The sequence below is a fragment of the Phyllostomus discolor genome, chromosome 8, assembly GCF_004126475.2.
Source record: "Phyllostomus discolor isolate MPI-MPIP mPhyDis1 chromosome 8, mPhyDis1.pri.v3, whole genome shotgun sequence".
Lineage (NCBI taxonomy): Eukaryota > Metazoa > Chordata > Mammalia > Chiroptera > Phyllostomidae > Phyllostomus > Phyllostomus discolor.
In genome coordinates this window covers 25590694-25610819 of record NC_040910.2, presented here as the reverse complement: position 1 = coordinate 25610819, position 20126 = coordinate 25590694, and the positions used below count along the sequence as shown (strand labels likewise).

Here is a 20126-nt window from a genome sequence, read left to right as displayed (position 1 = left end):
TGCAGCGGCCCCGCGCTCCCGCAAGGCTGGGCGGCCGCGCCGCCGCCACCGCCGCGATGGCCCCGCCGCCGCGGCCGCCGCCCCCGGCCGCGCGCTGAGCCGCCGGCCCCCGAGTGCCAGCCGCCGGCCCGCCGGAGCCGCAGCGGCGGCGGCAGCATCATGGCCCCGACCCTGCTCCAGAAGCTCTTCAGCAAAAAGGGCAGCGGCGGCAGCTCCGCGTCGGCGTCCTCCCAGGGCAGGGCTCCCAAGGAAGGACCCGCCTTTAGGTGAGGGGGCGCCGGGGGCGAGGCTGGCGCGGGACTCGAGTTGGCGGCGGTGCCCGCCGGGGGCGGGAGGAGAAGGGGAGTGGGCCGCCGGGGACGTCGCTGCCCGTCGCCGGCGCGGGGTTTCGGGCTCGTCTCCTGAGGGTGGTCTGGAGACCTCTGTGTCCGGGAGGGTCCCTCCCTCCCTCTCTCTCGCTCGCTCTCCCTTTCCCCACTCCTCGGGGTCCCTTCCTTCTTCCAGAGTTGTTCCTTGGGGTTCCCGGGCGCGCTTGGCTTGGCCGTGGAGGTGGGGGACTGGCTGGGAATTGGGGTGAACCCCTTCCCAGCAGAGCCGTCTGGGAGCCTCTGCGGACGCTGCAAAGCTGTGAGCTGTCATTTTGAGGGCAGCGCCAACCCATTGTGTGCGTGACAGTGTTTCGAAGTTGCGAAGGAGCAACAGTCACGAGAAAGGCACCTTCCTTCTTTCTCACCGCACATGGCAAGCTCGCAGACAGATGAATGAAAGTATGTAATTTCAACATCACTGGGAAGGTTGATGCCGCATGATGTGGGGACAGGGGGAGTAAAATGCTTTTATGAAATGGCCGAGATTTCAGTTTAACAAAGCTGTTTCATCTAGTTAGTATATACGACCTTTGAGCACACACCTTTGCATAGTGATAGCGAGCTTCCATGGAGCCTTGAACCTCTGAAATGAGTTATGTTGATTTCTTGTTTATTTCTCTGACAGCGCTGTTAGGTCGGTACTATTACAATTCCCTTTGCAGATGAGGAAACTTAAAGTCACAGAGAATTTACAACAGTTTGCCCAAGATGCACAGCTGTATGTGGGAGAGCCTACATTTTGACCCAAGCATTGTGACCACAGAATCCAGTCTTTAAAATGTTTTTGCTCTTATGCTTTCAAGGGCTAACTTTTAAAAGATGCACTTAGGTTGGGAAGTTTATTTACTTACCTTCAACAGTCCTCTCCCCGCCCCAGCAATTTTTTTATTGCGCATCTCCTTCCACCTTGCAACACCCTGCTAGGTGCTTTTTGGCCAAAATGTCTTGCAGAAGCAGTTCATTATTAAATAAGTGTAGTCCCAGTGTAATAAACCCTTTAAAAGTTTCAGGTGTTTGAGTAAATTTTGTACGGTTTTATATTCTAGATTTTGCTTTTCTTGAATTCCATTCATTTAAAACGCACTGCCCCTTGCTGCATTTATATGAACATTTTGCATTTGTGGGATGGGTGTAGGTATGTGGTGTTGCTTGGAAGGTAAATTGTGAGGACTGGAAACTGCCTTAGTGAAATTCTCAAATTTCTTTTAGGCTAACTGAATCCTTATAATTTGAGTAGGGAATTCTATTCCTTCCACTGCTTTGAGTACTAGTGATGCTGTGTTCCTTCTCAGAATGCTAGAATTACTTGAGACCCAGGGTGTGTAATTTCTTCTCTTCCCTTTTAGCAACCCAGACTCCATCAAGGGAACAAAGCCTGTAGAGAAAAGGGCATGTGTGTTACAGGTGTAACACTTTGGCAGCCATTTGTCAGGGGCATTTGAAGCCATTTCAGTGCTAGTGGAGAGAATTGAGTGACATTGTCATTGTTTCCTGTGCTCTCTGCCCAGTTGCCCACCATCATTTCCTCCACCCACAAGTTTGAGTGTATTTTGAACAAAAAAAAAATGTGGCTTTATTTAGGGCCTGGCCATATTAGGGAAATTGATTCCCACTTGGTGGGAACATTATCAGTGTAGTGTTTCTGACTTTCCATTGGTGTCTGATGAAGAACACAAAATTGTGTCAAGGACTTTTTTTTTTAAATTGACCTGATTAGGCTTTTCTGCAAGTTTTTGAAGTAAACGTCTTTGGGAGAGTTGGAGATCTCAGTTGAACATCTCACTTGATGACAGTCCTGCAGCACTGTCCCTGCTAGGGGTCATGTGAAGCAGCAGACGTCAGTAAAGACCCAGGGAGATAAGGACAGATCACGCAGAGCACCCAAGCGAGTCTTCCTCCTGCCCTCTTTACCTGACTTAACTCTTAGATGCTGTGCAGTGCTCTGGGGAATAGCCTCCAGGAAAATTTCCCTTTTTTGCCCTACAAAGTAATGCCATTGTGCTTCATTTTATCCAGGTTTAACCAGGTAGGAGCTGGCATGTGCTTTTTGGAGAAGGGGATGCCTCATAGAGCACATTAGCTGCTCTTGGGAGCCCACTTTCTAGTCAGATAGGTTTTGAGAAATTAAGATAAGATCCTTAGGTTAAAAATCCACTATTCTTAATGTGAATTTGAATGTGTATTTTTCAGTGCATTTAAATACGGTATGTAACTTGCAGATCATGAGAATGAAAGTTCCTCTGAAGATTCAGGCAGATGTCCTGGGCAGTTTCACGGCATATATTGGTATATATTTTTATGAAAAACCTAAGTAAAAATAGGAGATATATATATATATATATATATATATATATATATTGTGAGAGCCTTTTATAAATTTTTGTTTCTGTAATGGACTGGAACTAGCTATTTTAAACTTTTCTCCCCAACTCTGAAGTTCTGTCCTTCATCAGGTTTTGCCCTGGATGTCACTCTGCTCACTCTCATGCACTTCCAGTCGCTTCCCTGGGTTTCTTACTGTTCTCTAATTCCTCCATTTCTCACATACCGGGGATGATTAGAGAGGAAATTTGTTGTCCAATATAAGCAGCTTATAATCACAGATCATTTTCATATCTTCATGTTTTCTAGCATTCCATTTAAAAAGAATATCATCAAAGTCAAGATTTCCTCAAGTGTATTTCTTTCAGGATCTTGACAAGAAGCTTTTTTCATAGCTTTGAGGAAAGATACTGCTAGGCAAACAAAAGAAATAAAAAGAGATTGAATTTACATGTTTGAGAGTAGTTAGGAACACTATATGCTGATGGAGCTTGTGAATTGTAAGCTCTATTTAAAGTTATAAAATTGCACTGTGGTCTTGATATTTCAGAGAATTTTCTATTTGCTGGTCTTCAGCATGCTTTCACTTTTAATTAAGTGACACATAAATATATATTTGAATAACCCTTTGTTCCAAAAGGATAAATGAGAACAAAAAGAGATTATTTGCCTAGTGGCTCAAGTCAGAAGTAGAATTGGGTTATTGGTCACTTTCGATTTAAGTAGGAATTTTTAAAAGCCAAGATATGCTCGGTGACCTGTATGCCTGGTTCAAATTTGAAGTTTTATCTTAAATTTTTTAAAAAATGTCTCTGGTGAATTAGTGGACTAGTTTCCACCTAAAATGCATATGCCACGGGGGAGGGGTGGAAAAGATTATGGGTTATCATATATTTTATTCTGGACAAGTTAGATGGAGTGAGCGTGTATGTGCCACCTGGGTATGAGGAGTAAATAAAAAGCATTTCAGCTGCTTGGTAGCTGGCTGTGTAAATGCTAGAAAGAGTAGACTCCATTCCTCCCCTCCCATCCCGAAAGGCCTAGTTAGTGCTAATCCACATTCTGTTAGAAGGACTTTAAGTAATCTGTTACCAGGTTAGTATAAATATAATTTAATCCACTTATCACCATTATCAGATAGCATCTGATGCTCACATGCTTGTGGTTTTTGTGCTCTCCCTGTACAATTCAAGGTAAGATACCCTCGGTCCTGCCTGTTGGAGTTTGCAGTCTAAAGGATGACACGGTATACACCAAGATGAGTAAACAGCAGATAACACATTGGAAACTATAACCAGAAGATAATTCAAACACTGATAAAGAGTGAGTCTTCACATTACGTTTGGCGTTAAGAACTCACTGCACTCATACTTGGTATGACCGAGGGCGGAGCCGCGACTGACTCTTCCCTCCCACGGAGGGATGTTGCACAGAAGCTCCTCCTCCCCTGCCCTTCCATTGCCCGTTCATTTCCACTGTACTCCCGTTTCTAATGCCTGTGACAAAACACATCAATTGTTTTGATTTCTTCTTACTACTTTCTGAATGTCTTCCTGGGTGTTTCCTTGGCTGCAGTTCCTGATTTATTGGCACACTCATTACATTGTATCTCCTTGTCCTAAAACACGCCATACACGGTGGGGGGTTATTAGAGATTTTTGGCAGAAGGAAAGAAGGCACCAACTGTTCCATCTAATGCAGGGGGTGCTGTTTAAAAGCACCTGGGAGACAAATCGAGACCATTGATTTAATCCTACTTCACGCACCATGTGAGACCCAAGTCTCTTCATTTCTCTGGTCCTCATTTGTAAAGTGACAGCAGCAGTGGTATGTCATAGAGTTGTGGTGAGGAGGTAATAGAATGAGTTTGGAAATCTTCCGAAAAGAGTAAAAGGCAGTACAAAATGACGGAAGTATTACCAAGAGCCTTTTTTAAAGTCATGGAGTTCAGTAGTATCCATATTGATCCTTTACTAAAATCATTTTTCAGAATGATTCAATCTAAAGGACAACAGATTATATACAGTTGCATTATATATATGTATCTCTTTTCTTCTATAAATGGGAGACTTGAGATAGAACCTAGGTGGCGTGTTTTGTATGTATGTATGTATGTATGTATGTATTTATTTATTTATTTTGCCTTGATGTTGCCAGTGATAAAACAGAGGCCCGACGTTTTCAGCGGAGTGTTAAAGACACTCACAGGCAGTAACTTCAGACCTCGATGGAGGTGACTGGGTTTTCAGAAATATTTTTAGACTCCCATGTATTCATTTTTCAGAATTATTTGCAAGTTTTTTTTATCAAGAATAACATTTTATTTAGCCAAATGAGGAAGTTTGTTAAACAAAATGATAGAGCCACACAATGGATGATACTCTGCAGCTGCCAAATCATTATTTATATATATTCACATATACACACATATGTGCACATATACATGTATATGTGTGTATATATGCACACATGGAAATGTGTTCTCAATAGAAACAGTAAAAACAAAATATAAACTTACATGGATAGTATTTAAAAATAGTAGTGTAATTTGATTTTGCACATGTGGACGAGGGTTAGAAACACTTTACACCAGCATATTAACAGTAGTTGTCAAGGGGCAGGTGAAAATTTTATTTTACTCTTTTGTGTGTTTTTTTTCCTAGTATTTTGGATTTTTCTCTAATAAATTTATGTTACTTTTGTGACTTAAATTGTTTTGAATGTTAAGTAGGTCTTTGGGGTATTTTATACTATGAAGAAGGGAGTGATGAAAACGTGTGAGAAAACTGATTTGAATAAAAACTCATAGAGTTTTTCCTCTTTGTTAAAATAACTGGTAGTTCCTGTTATTAAAACTAATATGCTGTGAATTTTAATCTGCTTAAAACCTAGGTTCATTGTGAACCTCAGGAGGCCAGTTTAATTGGTAATGCTGATAATTGTAGGCAGTGCACACGTGCAAAATCTTTACCAGTCAGGCAGGGTCCCTGCCGCCCCTGAGCCTTGGAGCCCAGTTCCCCTACACCCGTCTCAGGTTGGTGATCAAGAGAGACCTCATTAATATTTATTTGAAACATGTTTATAAAAAAGTGGCACAACTTTTTACATTTTGGGAATATTACAGTAAGTTAAGGGGCCTGGCTTGGCTCAGATGTATTTAAAGCTAAAACATGCATTGTAACTTTAAGTTTTGAATTGATCACGTTACACATTGTTATTTGCCTTAGGAGGTGGCCTTGAGAGATGGTCTGATCAGGTGGTCTTTTAATGCAAGTGTAGATCTAAAGAGAGTATTGGTTTTGGTTGTGGCCTTAGGTTGTGTTTCTCATGGTTTGTTTGTGAGGCCGGTTTAAGGAAACCACTTTGCTGTTGTGTTTCCCTGGCAAAGGAAGTTGTAAAAGATTGTCCTTGCTACTCATGAAGTGCTTTGGCTGCCAGCACCAGCTCCTGGTGGGCGCATCGGATCTGGGAGCTGGTCCTGTGCTTGCTTCTCCAGCCACTGTTTTTCTTGGTGTGGGCGAAAAGGAACAAATGTTTTATCCTGACTGTACAAGTCCCTTGCCTAGTGTGAATTGTTAAGCCTGCATTGTGAGATCATGTCCTTGACTGTACAAGTCAGCCTTTCCCTTTGCGTAGAGGAGTGCTGAAATGGTGAGTTTCTACTTCGCAAGCGGTCTTTATCTCAGGTTTGTGAAAAATGATTATTATGTAAAAGAGGAAAAACAGGATGGACTTTTCCAGTTAAGTGGGCATGAAATAGTGATTTCCCCCCCGCTCCACCCGGTCTGTAAATGGAACATCCATGACTCACTCCTCAGGGCCACACAGGCACTTTTGTGAGCAGCGCCTGAATGGGAGGGTGGGATGGGGATGGGAGGAGGGGGCTGGCATCCCACTTGTGTTCAGCCAGAGTCTGTCCAGCTGCCTTTATAATGGACTTCTGAAACGGACAATGTGCCTTCTCACACATCATCTACATATTTTTTTTTAATTGCTCTTTCTGTTTGTGCCAAAATAATACAACATATTAAGTGCAGTAAATGCAGCCATTAATACCATAATGCTGTGGATAAGTGTTGTATAGCACAGTGCTCTTTCTCTTACATGAGATTTTACTGTTGGCATGAGTCTGGATCCCTGTCAGAGTCCAGTGTCTTTAACAGCATGCCTTTCATTTCTAAATATATTTAGAATATTTTTCTAGTTATTTGTCTCTGAATCTTGCTTAATTTGTAGATTGTGCTCTAGGATATGTGGCCAGCATAGTGTTAGAAAGAGATAACAGGTACTGCTTTATGAAGATGGTTTTATGACCACACCTAAGACTTTTTAGTCATAAATAAGCACATTTCTATATTTGATAGTCCACATCTTTCAATAAATGATCATTGGTGTTTGATTACCTATGGATGTCTACTCGAAAGTGACTCCCGAATCATGGAGAATGTCTAAGTGAGAGTGGCCGTTGGGGCAGCAGAAATTCATTCCCCAAAAGCCGAGGGAGGTGGATTGAGAACCTACATATCTGAGGCCCTCGGTCTAGTTCCCAGCAAAGAGAGTTGCATGTTGGAAGTTAATAATTTAATTAAGTACATATGTCAACAGCCTTAACTCTGTGTGTTTATGATAGAAATATTTCTCTAGGAAATTCATAGTACACTTATTTGAATGTACTATACCTTATATTGTGTATATAGATATTAGCAGAAATTAAACATGTACATGAATTTACTTGGCAATTTAACACTACCTAAAAAATAAACTTACTTTTGAAGCGTCTGCTTTTCTTTGATTTAGGTATATTGAAGACCCTGTAATCCTCAGTGCAGCATCACCAAGATTCAGTGGTCAAACAGTTATTGTTTACTTTTATTTATTTGGGGCCTGCTCTGACCGAAAGATGAGTGTGCCTGTGTTTTCATGTTTTATTCACAATATATTTCCACAGAACACATTGACATTTACTTTGACAGTTTTACAAACAGAAAACTAGAATTTGCTTGCAAGTACACATATATCAATTAAACAGAATTGAGTGGATTTTTGCATTTCATTGCATACATTCTATTAACTAAACTATTCATTTAGTTGCCATGGCAACTCGGTTTCCTCACAACTTGAGGACAAGTTGGATGTTAACTGGCGCATTCCTCAAGAGATGAAACAGGTGTTGATTTAGGATGTGTTAGGAAGAAGCAACAGAATCAATAGTCTGATCACTTGTGCCTTTGACGCCGTATAAATACTGCAGACCGCCAGCTCTCTCTCCCAGGTGTACTGAGACACTTGGATATTTTCTTTTTTTCTACCTGACAGTTGAAAACTTAGAGGTGATGGGAAAAATTCAGTCTTTTTGCTGTCATTTAGCTCTTAATTAACCATCCTCATTTACTTAAGATCTTTTGTAAAATATGATTGAGACATAGTGACAATATTTTAAAAATATTGCCTCCTTAAAGCATACATTTGAAAGATATTGAAAGAAACAAGAAAATCACATGTTATGGTTAGAGCACCTCATGGGAGTTCTTCTAAATCCCAGCCCTGCCTTTGTGTCTGTAGTGCTTAATGCAGTGCCTGGCAGGAAGTTGTATTTAATAAAATACCTGCCGAATGAATGAATATGAGTTTCGCAAGCTGATGACTCTTAGAGATTCTCTGGTATTTCAGAGTCTGATATCTTGAAAAATTAATGTTTTTTAGTTAGGGAACTGCCTTTCTTGATGTTTCTGGCATGCGTTGTGACAGTTTTTACAGGAATCTATCAAAATCCTTTCCATTAATACCGATGAATTGTTTTTCTGGTATCAAATTCAGAGGATAAGGGACCTGCCCGCCACCTCAAAAACAAAAACAATGAAAGTGATCCAGTTTAAAAGTCCCACAGCTACTGAAAAAAGTAAATAAATAATCTGCAAACCACTAAATTATTAGCTGTGTGATTAATATAAAACTCTGTTTTATACTTTTCAGATTTATTTGAACTTTTGTGTGGCTTGGTAAAATGGAAATACATTTCAGAATGAGATTAGCCAGTTGGTTCTTTCAAATTTGAAATACAGCACACCTAATTACAAAAACAGTGTTGGTATTGTGAACCCTGCAGAGACTGTTTGCATGTTACATGAAGGGGTGCTTTAGACAAGGGCAGAATCATCTCTGCTTTCTATGTGTAATTTTTTCATTTGCAGAAACAATTTAAAGTGGGTTTGTAAATCCGACATGTTCTTTGAGAAGAGTACAGCCCAGACTGTAACGTGCCATTCATGATGGCCTACCCTGTGTGAGGGAGGAACTTTGAGTAAACATTTTCCCTGAGCATATCAGGCAATGACTATTTGCTTTAGAATGGTACATTGAATAAGTTAGTTGCTAGGGCGGAAGGAGGCAGCAGGAACTACTGTCTCTGTCCAAAGGGAGAAGAAGGACCCTTGGTCCTTGCAGAAGACGCTTGGTTGTTTCCGAGTGTGCAGAGCACCGTGTGACCCTAGGAACCTGTGGGATACTACTGTACGTGGCTGAGTGCCATGTGTTCCTGAAAAATTGTTTACAAATTAAATGATTATTTTATTTTGTTCAACATTATTAATTTTTACATGTACCTGATAAGAAATCAAACTATGTAAAATGATATACATTGAAATATGTCTCATTTCACACTCCTAATCTCTCTCCCAAAGGCTACCATTATTATATTCATTTCTTTTATATCCTTCCAGAAATATTCTGTGCAAATACAAGGAAAAATTCTCTTTCATTCACACAAAATGTTGGTTGCTGTACACACTTGAGCATTTCTCTAATAGTTGCCCAGTATTCCGATGAATAAATGCATATATAATTCTTCAGCCTCATGGTTCTCAAGTCTCTCTGGACATTAAAGTCACCTGGAGAGATTTTAAATGCCCACACTACTCTCTCAGAGGTCCTGGTTTAATTGGTCTGGGTTGGGGCTTACGTGTCTGTCTTTAAGAACCCCTCCCCATGGGTTTATGAAGCCCTCCTATGCACAGCCAAGTGCACTAATTTTAACCAGGCCCCATTGGTGGATATTTAGATTGTTTTTAGGCTTTTTTGTTAGAGATGGTGAACTTCCCGATCAGAAGATACTTATGGATAAGCTCAAGTGTATTTCCAGGATAAGGGCCCAGGATGGAGTTTCTGCCCAGGTGCTCTCTGGAGATGGGCCTGGTTTTCCTCCTGCCAGCAGCGGAACGGCTGTTTAGTGGAGGCGATCTAAAGGACCCTGAGGAAACAATGCTGGTGGGGGGGTGGTGAAACGCAGACCCAGTGTGCTCTCGGTAGTTCTTGCAAAAACTCGTTTGCAATTCAGTGTGGCTGTTCTATGTAGACACAAAAATGTTGGTACTTTATTTTACCCCAGTGATTTAAAAGAAAAATTCCTCTGCATGAACAAGTTTTAAAAAAGCAAAAAAACCTTTTGTGCATAGAGATGTTCTTTAGACATTATCAATGTAATGATAAAAATCTAAAAAGAATCATGATAGTTGTCTAATCAAAGGAAAGTGGCCAATTGTGATGTTAGCTTTACTGGATATGGTATGATTGATTATGAGTATCAAATTAATATGATCAAATTACATATTTAACACAATATTAACATTATATAATTAAATTTTAATATGCTTAAGTATTACATTAAGTATATGTAGTTATCAATATAGTATAATTAACACATCAGTATTTAATATAATGTTAATATAATCAAATGCTTGATATGTTAAGTGAAAGAAACCAAAAGCAATTAGCATGTACAAGATGACGATATTAGCAAAATAATGTAAACACGTATCCAAGGACTACAAAGGAAAACAAAAATACAATAGTTAATGTGATACAGTAATGAACTGTGGGTAAATGTCCTTTAAAAATTCTTTTATTATAAAATTGTGTGGGCAAAAATAAAATTAGGAGAAAAATTGTTTTATAATGCAGATAGCCATTTATGGTTTTAAAGATGTCTTTTCATGAAATATTGTAAACCTTGTTAATTAATAGACATGTTACAGAATATCTGTGTAAATGGCTTCTCTTGATTAAGATGCCTATAAATAGCTACTTCTCAAGAATGTCAAAGGAGATGCCTATAATATCTGTAGAAAATAAAACCATCTGTTATGTGCTGGGTGCCATGCTGAGCTGCTTTTATTTACTCCTCTCACTCATGTCTCACACATATCCTTTGAGGGTCGGTATTAGCTAACTTATGGACTACAAATTTATAATAATTCACAGATGAAAAGTTGAGACTTGCTGGAGATTATTGAGCAGTTAACTAGTGATGCTGGGAAGGAATTAAACCCAAGTCGATGAGCTCTTTCCTAATATGTGACCTGCAGGTTAATATATTTGAAGTTCCTAAGACATAAGATTCTATGGAGTTTTTAAGGAAATATGAAATCCAAGTATTATTTATAAGGAGCTTCCCACTGTGTACAAACAATAGGTGTTAAGTTTAAGAATGGAATTGGTAATACAGAGCAGCAATTCAGAACCAGATTTCTAAAGTCAGATTAAGATGAAGGGAAGGAGCAAGGGCTTTTTCGTCTGGCTGGTTAGGGAAGGCTTCACTGAGGAGACCAGGGCTGATGGGGTGGAGTTCAGAGAGATGAGGGGCATGAAGACTTTTTACCTTGGAGGTGTTCCTGGGTTAGTGAATGGACCAGTTCTTTGAAATAAGAATGCCTCTGTGAGGCAAGATCCACTGGGACCAGACTGTACAGGGCCTTCCAAGCATTATTAATTTTTAACTGTTGAATTGAGGTGACCCCAAAGAGTAGATGGGTTGTCCTCAATCTGCACTTTGAGGGTAATAGAGTAGGGACTTTGTTATGGATTTGCATACCTGATATCACACCTGGCTCATGCCCTTAAAATGTAGGATCCATTATCCTTGCTGAGTTTTTTTTTTTTAAGCTGTAAAAGAGATATAAAATTGCTTTTCTCATAGATTGCTCTGAAGACTAGAGATAATACATGCTAATCAAACCTATTGCACGGCCTTTGGCACCTATTATGCATTTGATAAATGGTGGCTCTTTTTACTTTCAGAGCCCTAAGTATTATTTGTCTCTCCCTCCAGCTCCTTCAGATACTTTCCTGTGTTAATCCTATCTCAGAGTGTAGGGAAATGGCACGTGGCTTGTCTTTATCAAAAGGTGAAGTTCCCTCTCTGAAGGCCTTGGGGAGCCACCGTACTTTCCAGTAGTGGACCGGTGAAGCAGCTTGCTCAGCACAGGTACCTAACTTAAATTTTGTTTGGTGCTGGGATCCAAGTAAGTGCAGTATTACTACTTAGGGTATCAGTAAGCAGAACCTGTGTTCCTTAGTTTTCCTTCTGTCCCCAATCCCAGACCTCTCTTATCTCCAGAGGGAGAAAAATAAAAACTTATACAATAGAAACATCCTGCCTCTGGACCTTTATGGTGTCCCTCCTAGCCTGTGGCAAAATTCATGCTTGGTAAACCTATCAGATCTCTCTCTCAAAGTAAACACTTTGTTTAGAGAAGGTTTAGATTTACAGTGAAACTGAGAGGCAAGTGCAGAGATGTCTCATATACCCCTACCCCCAAACATGCATAAGCCTCCCCCATTCATTATCAAGATAACTCACCAGAATGGCATACTGTTTACCAAAGATGAACCTGTACTGACACACCACAATCACACAAAGTCCATAGTTTAGCTTAGGGTTCATTCTTGGTGTGATATGTTCCATGAGTTTGAACAAATGTATAATAATGTATATGTATCATTATAATACCATACAGAGTATTTTTACTGTCCTAAAAATCCTCTGTGCTCTGCCTATTCATTCTCGCCTTCCACCCCCAGAATCTCTTTTTCTATTTCAGGAGCTACTTTTTTTCTGAGTAGTTTCCTGACAGGTCTGCTTCTTGTATTGGTATTGATTAATTTCTCAAGCATTTGTGAAGAGCCAGTTGTGGCTGTATCCTAAAATTCCAGACTTATGCCAAGGTGAGAAGTTTGTGTTTGAAGACTGATTAATTCAGTTTAGTCATGATAGATTTTTTTTCAACAGAAAAGGTGGGGGCGGGGGCATGTGTGGCGTGGCTGGAAAGAGAGAAAGGCATTTGTCTCAGAAGCTAGGAAAAGGGAAAGCTTCCCATTGTCCAGTAATCTTATCTTGCTGAAGTGCTAAGTGCTGCCCCTAATTGCGTGGGGGTGCTAGTTTAGATAATGTGCCAAGGGAAGTATGCAACCTCTGCTTGCTCCAAATAAAGCTGTTTTTTGTTTTTTTTTTTTTTTAAAAGGCAGTGTAGTGTAGTTCCATGAGGTGCAAACCTCCACTTTAATTTGTTCATCACTTTGTCTTCCTTTTTTCAATCTTCCCTTCAAATCTAGGTTGCACTGGACTTTGCTCTTACAGCTGACTACTGTGCCGCACCGCTTTTTATTCCAGCCAGTATTGCGTTTTACAGCTTGGACCGTTAAAGTCAATATTGTGTTTAACACAGCGGTAGCAGCGTGAGTTGTTTTGAGATTGCCTTGACCCTGCTAGCATGTTAAGTAGCTGTTTAAGAGGAAGGTTCTTTTCAGAATTATGTTAAAATTAGCACCTGATTGTCAGAATTGTTGTGGTCCAATAAGCAGATCATAGTAGGTAACTTCCCTGGGGTTAATGTATTGCTAATAATGTGTTAGACCTGTGCTCTCTCCGTTTATGTTAGAAACCTTTATGTGCAAAAAAAGCCCTGGGCCTTAGTACTCCAGAGATATTTCTAGTGGAGGAGGGGAGCAGTTATCCTCAAGGATAAACTAACAGAGTCTCTGTTCTCCTTCAAAACAAATCTCAAAGTATTGCTAATTTGAGCAGTAATTGCTCAAAGTAATCAGTTATCTCTCCTCTGTTGAAAGGACTTCCCTTTTATTCCCATCCTACAAATATTCGGTCTGGGGGACATTTGAGGGACTCTGCCCCAGGCCCTGGGGCAAGCAGGCTTCATATTTTTCCCCTCCCTCCCTCCCTTCTCAGCAAAGGTCCATCAGCTTAGTTCCTGTGTGGCCTTATGGGGGCAGAGAAAGAGGTCATTTGACCTCTCCTGGTTTAGGTTCTGGGTGGCCTAAAACCCTCACAGCTGGAATTCTCCATCTGTTCCCATCCAGTTCAGAGTCTGGCCCAGTCCAGCTTACGAGGATTGGAGGCTGAGATTTGGCATCAAAGCTGAGCGAGTAGTCAAGGGTTTATATATCTTCCATTGCTTGCTCTGAATGCCGTTTCCTTGGGGACTGAACTGGTATGCGTGGAGGAATGTACATGAGGCAAATTTCAAAAGAAAAACTAGACAGGATGTGAAAGTGAACAAGAGGGAATTATTAACAAAAAGGATAAATAATTCTGAAAAAGTAGTAACGTATAAAATAACTTAAAGATTTCGAGCCTGAGTGACCTAGGAGAATTGTAGCATAATTAGTAGAAATAACACAGTTATGAGGAGAATGTCTTTTTAAAAGGGAGTATATACATTTGGTTTCTACTGAATTTGACTGAACTCGGATATTCTAAGCCGTGATGTTCATGAGGCATTGGTTGTCAGGGGAGCTATCAAGCCATCATTTGCCAGAGGGCCCAGGAAATCCATATTTTGCTCTTAAGATGTTTTTTCTTATTCCCTTCCCCAAAATTACTTTTGTCAAAATTCTTTTTGTTTTTTTCCAAAGTCAGTTCAGACACCACCCCTTATTGTCTTTGCTGATTGCCCCCAAAGGGGCATGCCTTCTGAATTCTTGTTTTTTAAATATAATTTTCAGTGAGCTCTTTTTTTTTAAAGATTGTATTTATTTATTTATAGAGAAGGAAAGGGAAGGAGAAACAGAGGGAGAGAAACATCAATTTGTGGTTGCCTCTCTCATGTCCCCAACTGGGGACCTTACCCACAACCCAGGCATGTGCCCTGACTGGGAATGGAACTGGCAACCCTTTGGTTCACAGGCCCGCACTCAATCCACTGAGCTACACCAGCCAGAATGCCCTCTGAATTCTTGAACTTAAGAGTTCTTTTTTTTTTTTTTAATGGCACAGTATTCTACTAGTTATTTTTTTAATTATCCAGACACTACCAAATTATATCTCGAGTGCAGGGAACATTATATGCACACTCCTGCAGGGCACAGCGCAGCACTGAGTGCGTTAATAGGGGCTCAGAAAATGTTCAAGTGCATTTATGTGAACCTGTTTTGTTTTAAAATTTTTTTTAATCTTTTAAAAATATTTTATTTATTTATTTTTAGAGAGGGAAGGGAGGGAGACAGAGAGAGAGAAACATCAATGCACGGTTGCTGGGGGGTCATGGCCTGCAACCCAGGCATGTACCCTGGCTGGGAATCGAACCTGCCACACTTTGGTTTGCAGCCCGCGCTCAATCCACTGAGCTATGCCAGCCAGGGCTGAACCTGTTTGTTTTCAACTGGTACCACTACTTAGAGAAAGATTCAATTTATTAATAATTTATTATATAAAGTGGCTTTATCAATTTTACATAAGTTTGTCTCTGACACTCTAAGAACATCTCCCAATGCTTATATTTCAGAATTTAACACTTATTAATTAATTATGTTGTTCATGCCTCTTACTGTGTTTATCCCCTTTGTTTTTTCTTTTCAGCTACAGGGTTATGTATTTTTTTTAAACTTCAGAGACTCTTCTTTTTTTAATAAATCATTTAATTTTTTTCTATATTAGTTCCAGTTTAGATTTCTGAGGTTCATGGCCTCAGAAAGAAATACATGACTTATTCTATTGAGAATATGCTGTGTTTTAGAGTTTTTGGTCTGTTATAAGAATAGCATGGCCCTGGCTGGCATAGCTCAGTGGATTGAGCGCGGGCTGCGAACCAAAGTGTCGCAGGTTCGATTCCCAGCCAGGGTACATGCCTGGGTTGCAGGCCATAACCCCCAGCAACCGCACATAGATGTTTCTCTCTCTCTCTCTCTCTCAATCTTCCTCCCTTCCCTCTCTAAAAATAAATAAATAAATAAATAAATCTTTAAAAAAATAAATAAAATCTTTAAAAAAGTAAATAAAATCTTTAAAAAAGTAAATAAATAAAATATTAAAAAAATAAAATAGCATGAACGCCATCTTTACCTAAACGTACCAGACCTGAAGCTCATTTACCACTTATCTGTGCAAAGAACCCTGAAAGATCTTACCGTGTGTTCCCTCTCATTGGGCATTTTCCTGGTAAAAAATGTTCAGTGCGGTTTAGAAATATGGCCCTACCCCTAGCCAGGCTGTCACTCAGATTAGTTATGAAGATGTTAAATTCAGCCTTCAGACTCATCACTGAAAGATCACCCTGTTTATACTACTCCTTCTAGAGAAATGGTTGTTTATTCCTACTTTGTTTTTTGGTCCTAATCCAGTTCTCTGTCCAAGATAAACATTCTACTGGCTTCATGCTGTTCATGCTGTTTTATCCTCATAAAAACAAGCGACCAGATACCTGTGTACTGATGCAGTTCACGTGGTAAAGACCTGAATGGCAGATGAGATTCAGATGAATACAGGGACACTTGTTTTGGTTTCTCATGGTCATCGTTTGAGAAAACAACCTAAGTTTGCTAGTACGTAAATTACATACTGTTACAGCTTCAAGGGACTGTCAAAACTACCCCTCCCCACATTTGAATTTTGTGGTTATCAGTTTTGAATTAAGTGGACCAACTAGAGCTTGAAAATACTTATTTCACCCATAAATTGTGGCTGTCCTCAAATGACAATGAGAGTTGGTGGTGGTTTTTATTTTCCAAAGAACACAGCTTAGTTTGGGAAGAGCTGCGACAGTCACCCCTGCAACCTTTATTCTGTGATATTCTTGCTCCCTGTTTGTTTCCTAAAGTGGTGACAAATTAACCAGACTCCAAGGTGTTGTGATTTTGATCTTCTGGGGTTTCCCTCTGATGACTCTGTGATTTCCTCTTTTTCTTTTTGTTCTTTTTTTTAAAAGATTCTATTTATTTATTTTTAGAGAGAGGGGAAGAGAGGGAAAAAGAGAGGGAGAGAAACATTGATGTGAGAAACATCAGTTGTTTGCCTCTTGCACACGCCTCAGTTGGGGACCAAATCTGCTACCCAGGCTTGTGCCTTCCTTGACTGACCGGGAATCAAACTGGTGGCTGTTTGCTTTGCAGAAGTATATCCAACCAACTGAGCCACATTGGTCAGGGCTCTGTGATTTCCTCTTCATGGTGCTCTCTCTATTTTTAATTTGCCACTTTAATTGACTTAGATGAGATAATTTCTTAGTGGGGTAGGGAGAGGAAATACAAGGGGGAGAGATTATTTTCTGAGTCTTGTTTTTTTAAGACCCCAAGGTTTCTTTTAGTCCCCAAGCCTGTGATTTGAATTTTACATTTTACTATCCAGGTGGCTGCTGCCATCTCCCAGTAGTCCAGGAAGGGGACTTGAAGGATCTGACACTTAAGATGTTAAGAAAGTTAGGAATATTCCCCATACCCCATGGGGCCAGAAACTCCCTTAATTGAATCACTTCTTTTTCTTAGCAAAGACAAAGATTTGTTTACCCTATGAAATATATATAGTTGGTGACTTCAAAGTAGAAACAAGCCATGCGGGAGGTTTAGGATGCTGAAATTCAGAGTTACATGTAATACAAACCGGCTTTCTCAAGGTTTTCTTTTCTATAAATTGTGGTAAGAGAGAGGTGCATATTGGTTAAATGCACTCTTGTGTGTTAAAGAGCAGTGTTTCAGAGAAAGTATAGCTGATGAGATAGACTTAGCTATAACTTGCACTTACATGAGTTATATTTTCCAAAACAGTTATGTTTGTTTTACAGACTAGCAAACAGGCTCACTGGCCAAGGTCACAGAAATAGTTGTCCATATGGGTAGGGGCAGATCTAAAACAGACACCTCTTGCCTCCTGCATCAGGCCTCGGCCGGCCTTTAGTCCTGTGAGTGTGTGGCAAGTTACCTTGTTTTGCCCTTGTTAAAAGCTGTTAGGAACTTATAGCTACAGTGCATTTTTAAAATTTTTAATGTTCATAAAATCTGCATTCTTTTGTGTAATGTTGAAACTTTGTTGTTTTCATTAGATCTTTCCCTTTTCTGACACTGCGGTGCTCAGAACTCTACATGTACTTTTGTCACAGTCGCCTCCAAACTCCTTCATGTGGCTGACCCCGTCTCATTTCCCTTTGCTCTCCCCCTCCCACTCCAGTCAAAGTGAACTCTTCTTGGTTCCTCAAACAATTTTGAGCTTTCCCTTTGTAAAGACTTCTTTGCCTGGAACTCGCCTCCTCCCTTCCGCCTTTGATCTGCTGACTCCTACCTAGGGTGGAGGTTTGGAGTGGGAGTGGGCCCTGGAGCCAGACCTCAGGTTTCCAATCCTGACACCACTGCTTAGTAGCTGCATGATCTGTGAGATCTGTGAGCTGCTGTGTGCTGTGCAGCTGTCTTCTTGGTACATTGGGAATAATAGTAACCACCTCCTGGTGAGGGTTATGAGATTTAAATGGGTTTGTTCTTGCAAAGTTTGAACAGTGCCTAGTACATGCTAAGGGCTCTGAGAGCTGGAAGCCTTTGCTGATAGTGGAGCACCGCCCCCCCCCCCCCCCCCCCCCCCGTCCCCCTGCCACCCCACCACTAGATAACCCTGCTCTTTCTCATACTCATCATTGCACTGAGCACCCTGTCCTGCTGCGTTGTAATTGCCTCTGCACGATTCTACCCCTGCACTGCAAGGACAGGGAGGGCAGTGCCACGTCTGTATTTGTCACTTTGAGATGCAGCACTTGGCATCTGTGGGGACTTGGGAAGTGTTTGAATAAACGAATAAGCAAAGGACCTGTTAGCTCACGTTGTGAGCTTAATGTCTTTGACTTCAGCTTTCCTTTCTTTTGTGAAGATCGTCTTAGCTTTTTTTGGTGGGGGTGGGGGGTTAGGGGGTGGGGATGGGAGTAATTTTAGGAGAAAGATCATCTCCTAGTTCAGCCTAGGTTTCTTTATGGAAGCTTTTGGCATTATAACACACAATTAGTGTAAAAGAGGTTGTACATATGGACAGGTCTCTTGAAACATTGCTGCGTTCTTTAAGGAAAGGCTAAAGTGGGTTCCACAAACAGGCTAGACTCCCGAGGAACAGCCGGTCGATGTTGACCACAGTCTGGGTTTGACTGTGCAGCCGTCCCAGCCTCCCTGCCTCGGCTCTCCAAACACACACTCACAGGATTTCCCGGCATTCAGCTTTTGTTGGCAGTCAGGTGTGCGCTGGCCGTATGTAGTGGTCAAAGCCACTTGACTTTTCCCCCTTGTGTGCTCTATCCTTAGTCAAGAATAAAAACAAAGTAAAAGGAAAGGTTTGTGCAACAATAGAACAGTTTCTGGTTGAAAGTAATGAGAATTTTTTTTTTCTACTCTAGGGGTGGTGGTGATTTGGCGTAGTTCTGGCAGTTACTGGAGTGGTGGGGATAATCTAGATGAAAAGAATGCCTTTCTTAAGGGGAAGGAGGAAGGAGGAAGGGGTTTGCTCTGCTGCTGTGATTTCTTTGTGTAAAGCCAGGAAAGCTTTGGAGCACTGGGAGACTGAGACTGGCACCTGATTGCTGGAGAACCTATCAGATTGTCGGGGGGGGGGGGGGCAGGAGCGAAAAGCAAAGATTAACCAACTCAGACGGGACTTTCACAGCAGTATCATTGTAAAAACAAGCTTCATTTCTTGAGCTTGCTCCTGACTTCCTACATCTGGCCGGCCCCAGTAGGAAATTGATAATAATGGAATGTAGTGAGCGCTGACCATACACAGGCACTCTCCTGGGCCCTTTCTACCCAGAGTCAATGCATGTGTGTGCTCAGTATTTATGGTTCGTTTACATTTTAAAATTTAATTTAAATTAATTTTTCCTTTTAAAGAAAGCAAGTCAGGATGTGTAGTAATTAAGAGTATGTGTGTTAGATTTGAATCCCGCCTCTTTTTTACTAGCTGTGCAATCTTGGGCAAATTACTTTCCAACTCGGATTTCACTGAAACAGAGGCCCTATTAGATGAGACGATGGGAGTCAAGTGCTGTGCTAAGCTCCTAGTGCTTAAGCTGCTCAATTGTTAGCTGAGTAAGCTGTGAACCATTTGTTATGCTGTCTTCTGCAGGGTGTGATCTTTGATTGTGACTGGTGTCCAGGGAAATTTGTGAAAAATTTCAGAGTATTTCTTCTCTGGCCCCAACTGGGAAGTGAGGTACATTGAGCTTCTGACCGGGTTGCCGTTGTTTGTCAGTGAAAGGCTGAATGGTCTCGCTCTGCCCAGGCTTACCAGGCCTTTCCTGATCTGCAGTCACACCTCGTCGCTGGTCCTTTGCTTCTCTGCAGAATCAGACAGAACTGGAGCAGTGTGTTTCTCCAGGAGGTGGTGGTGGCTCATTGAACCGCTCTGTT

The 20126-nt window shown here is 41.0% G+C and overlaps 1 protein-coding gene across 2 annotated transcripts in view; it reads left to right on the top strand.

Annotated features, from left to right (window-relative positions):
- Nucleotides 1–89: 89 nt before the first annotated feature.
- Nucleotides 90–20126, top strand: part of FNIP2 (folliculin interacting protein 2) — a 121302-nt gene continuing 101265 nt past the window's right edge. For both annotated transcript variants that reach the window (XM_028519337.2, XM_028519334.2), the window contains exon 1: nt 90–266. In XM_028519337.2, the coding sequence (XP_028375138.1) occupies nt 160–266 (107 nt within the window). In that variant the 5' untranslated portion in view covers nt 90–159. The remainder of the gene's footprint in view (nt 267–20126) is intronic.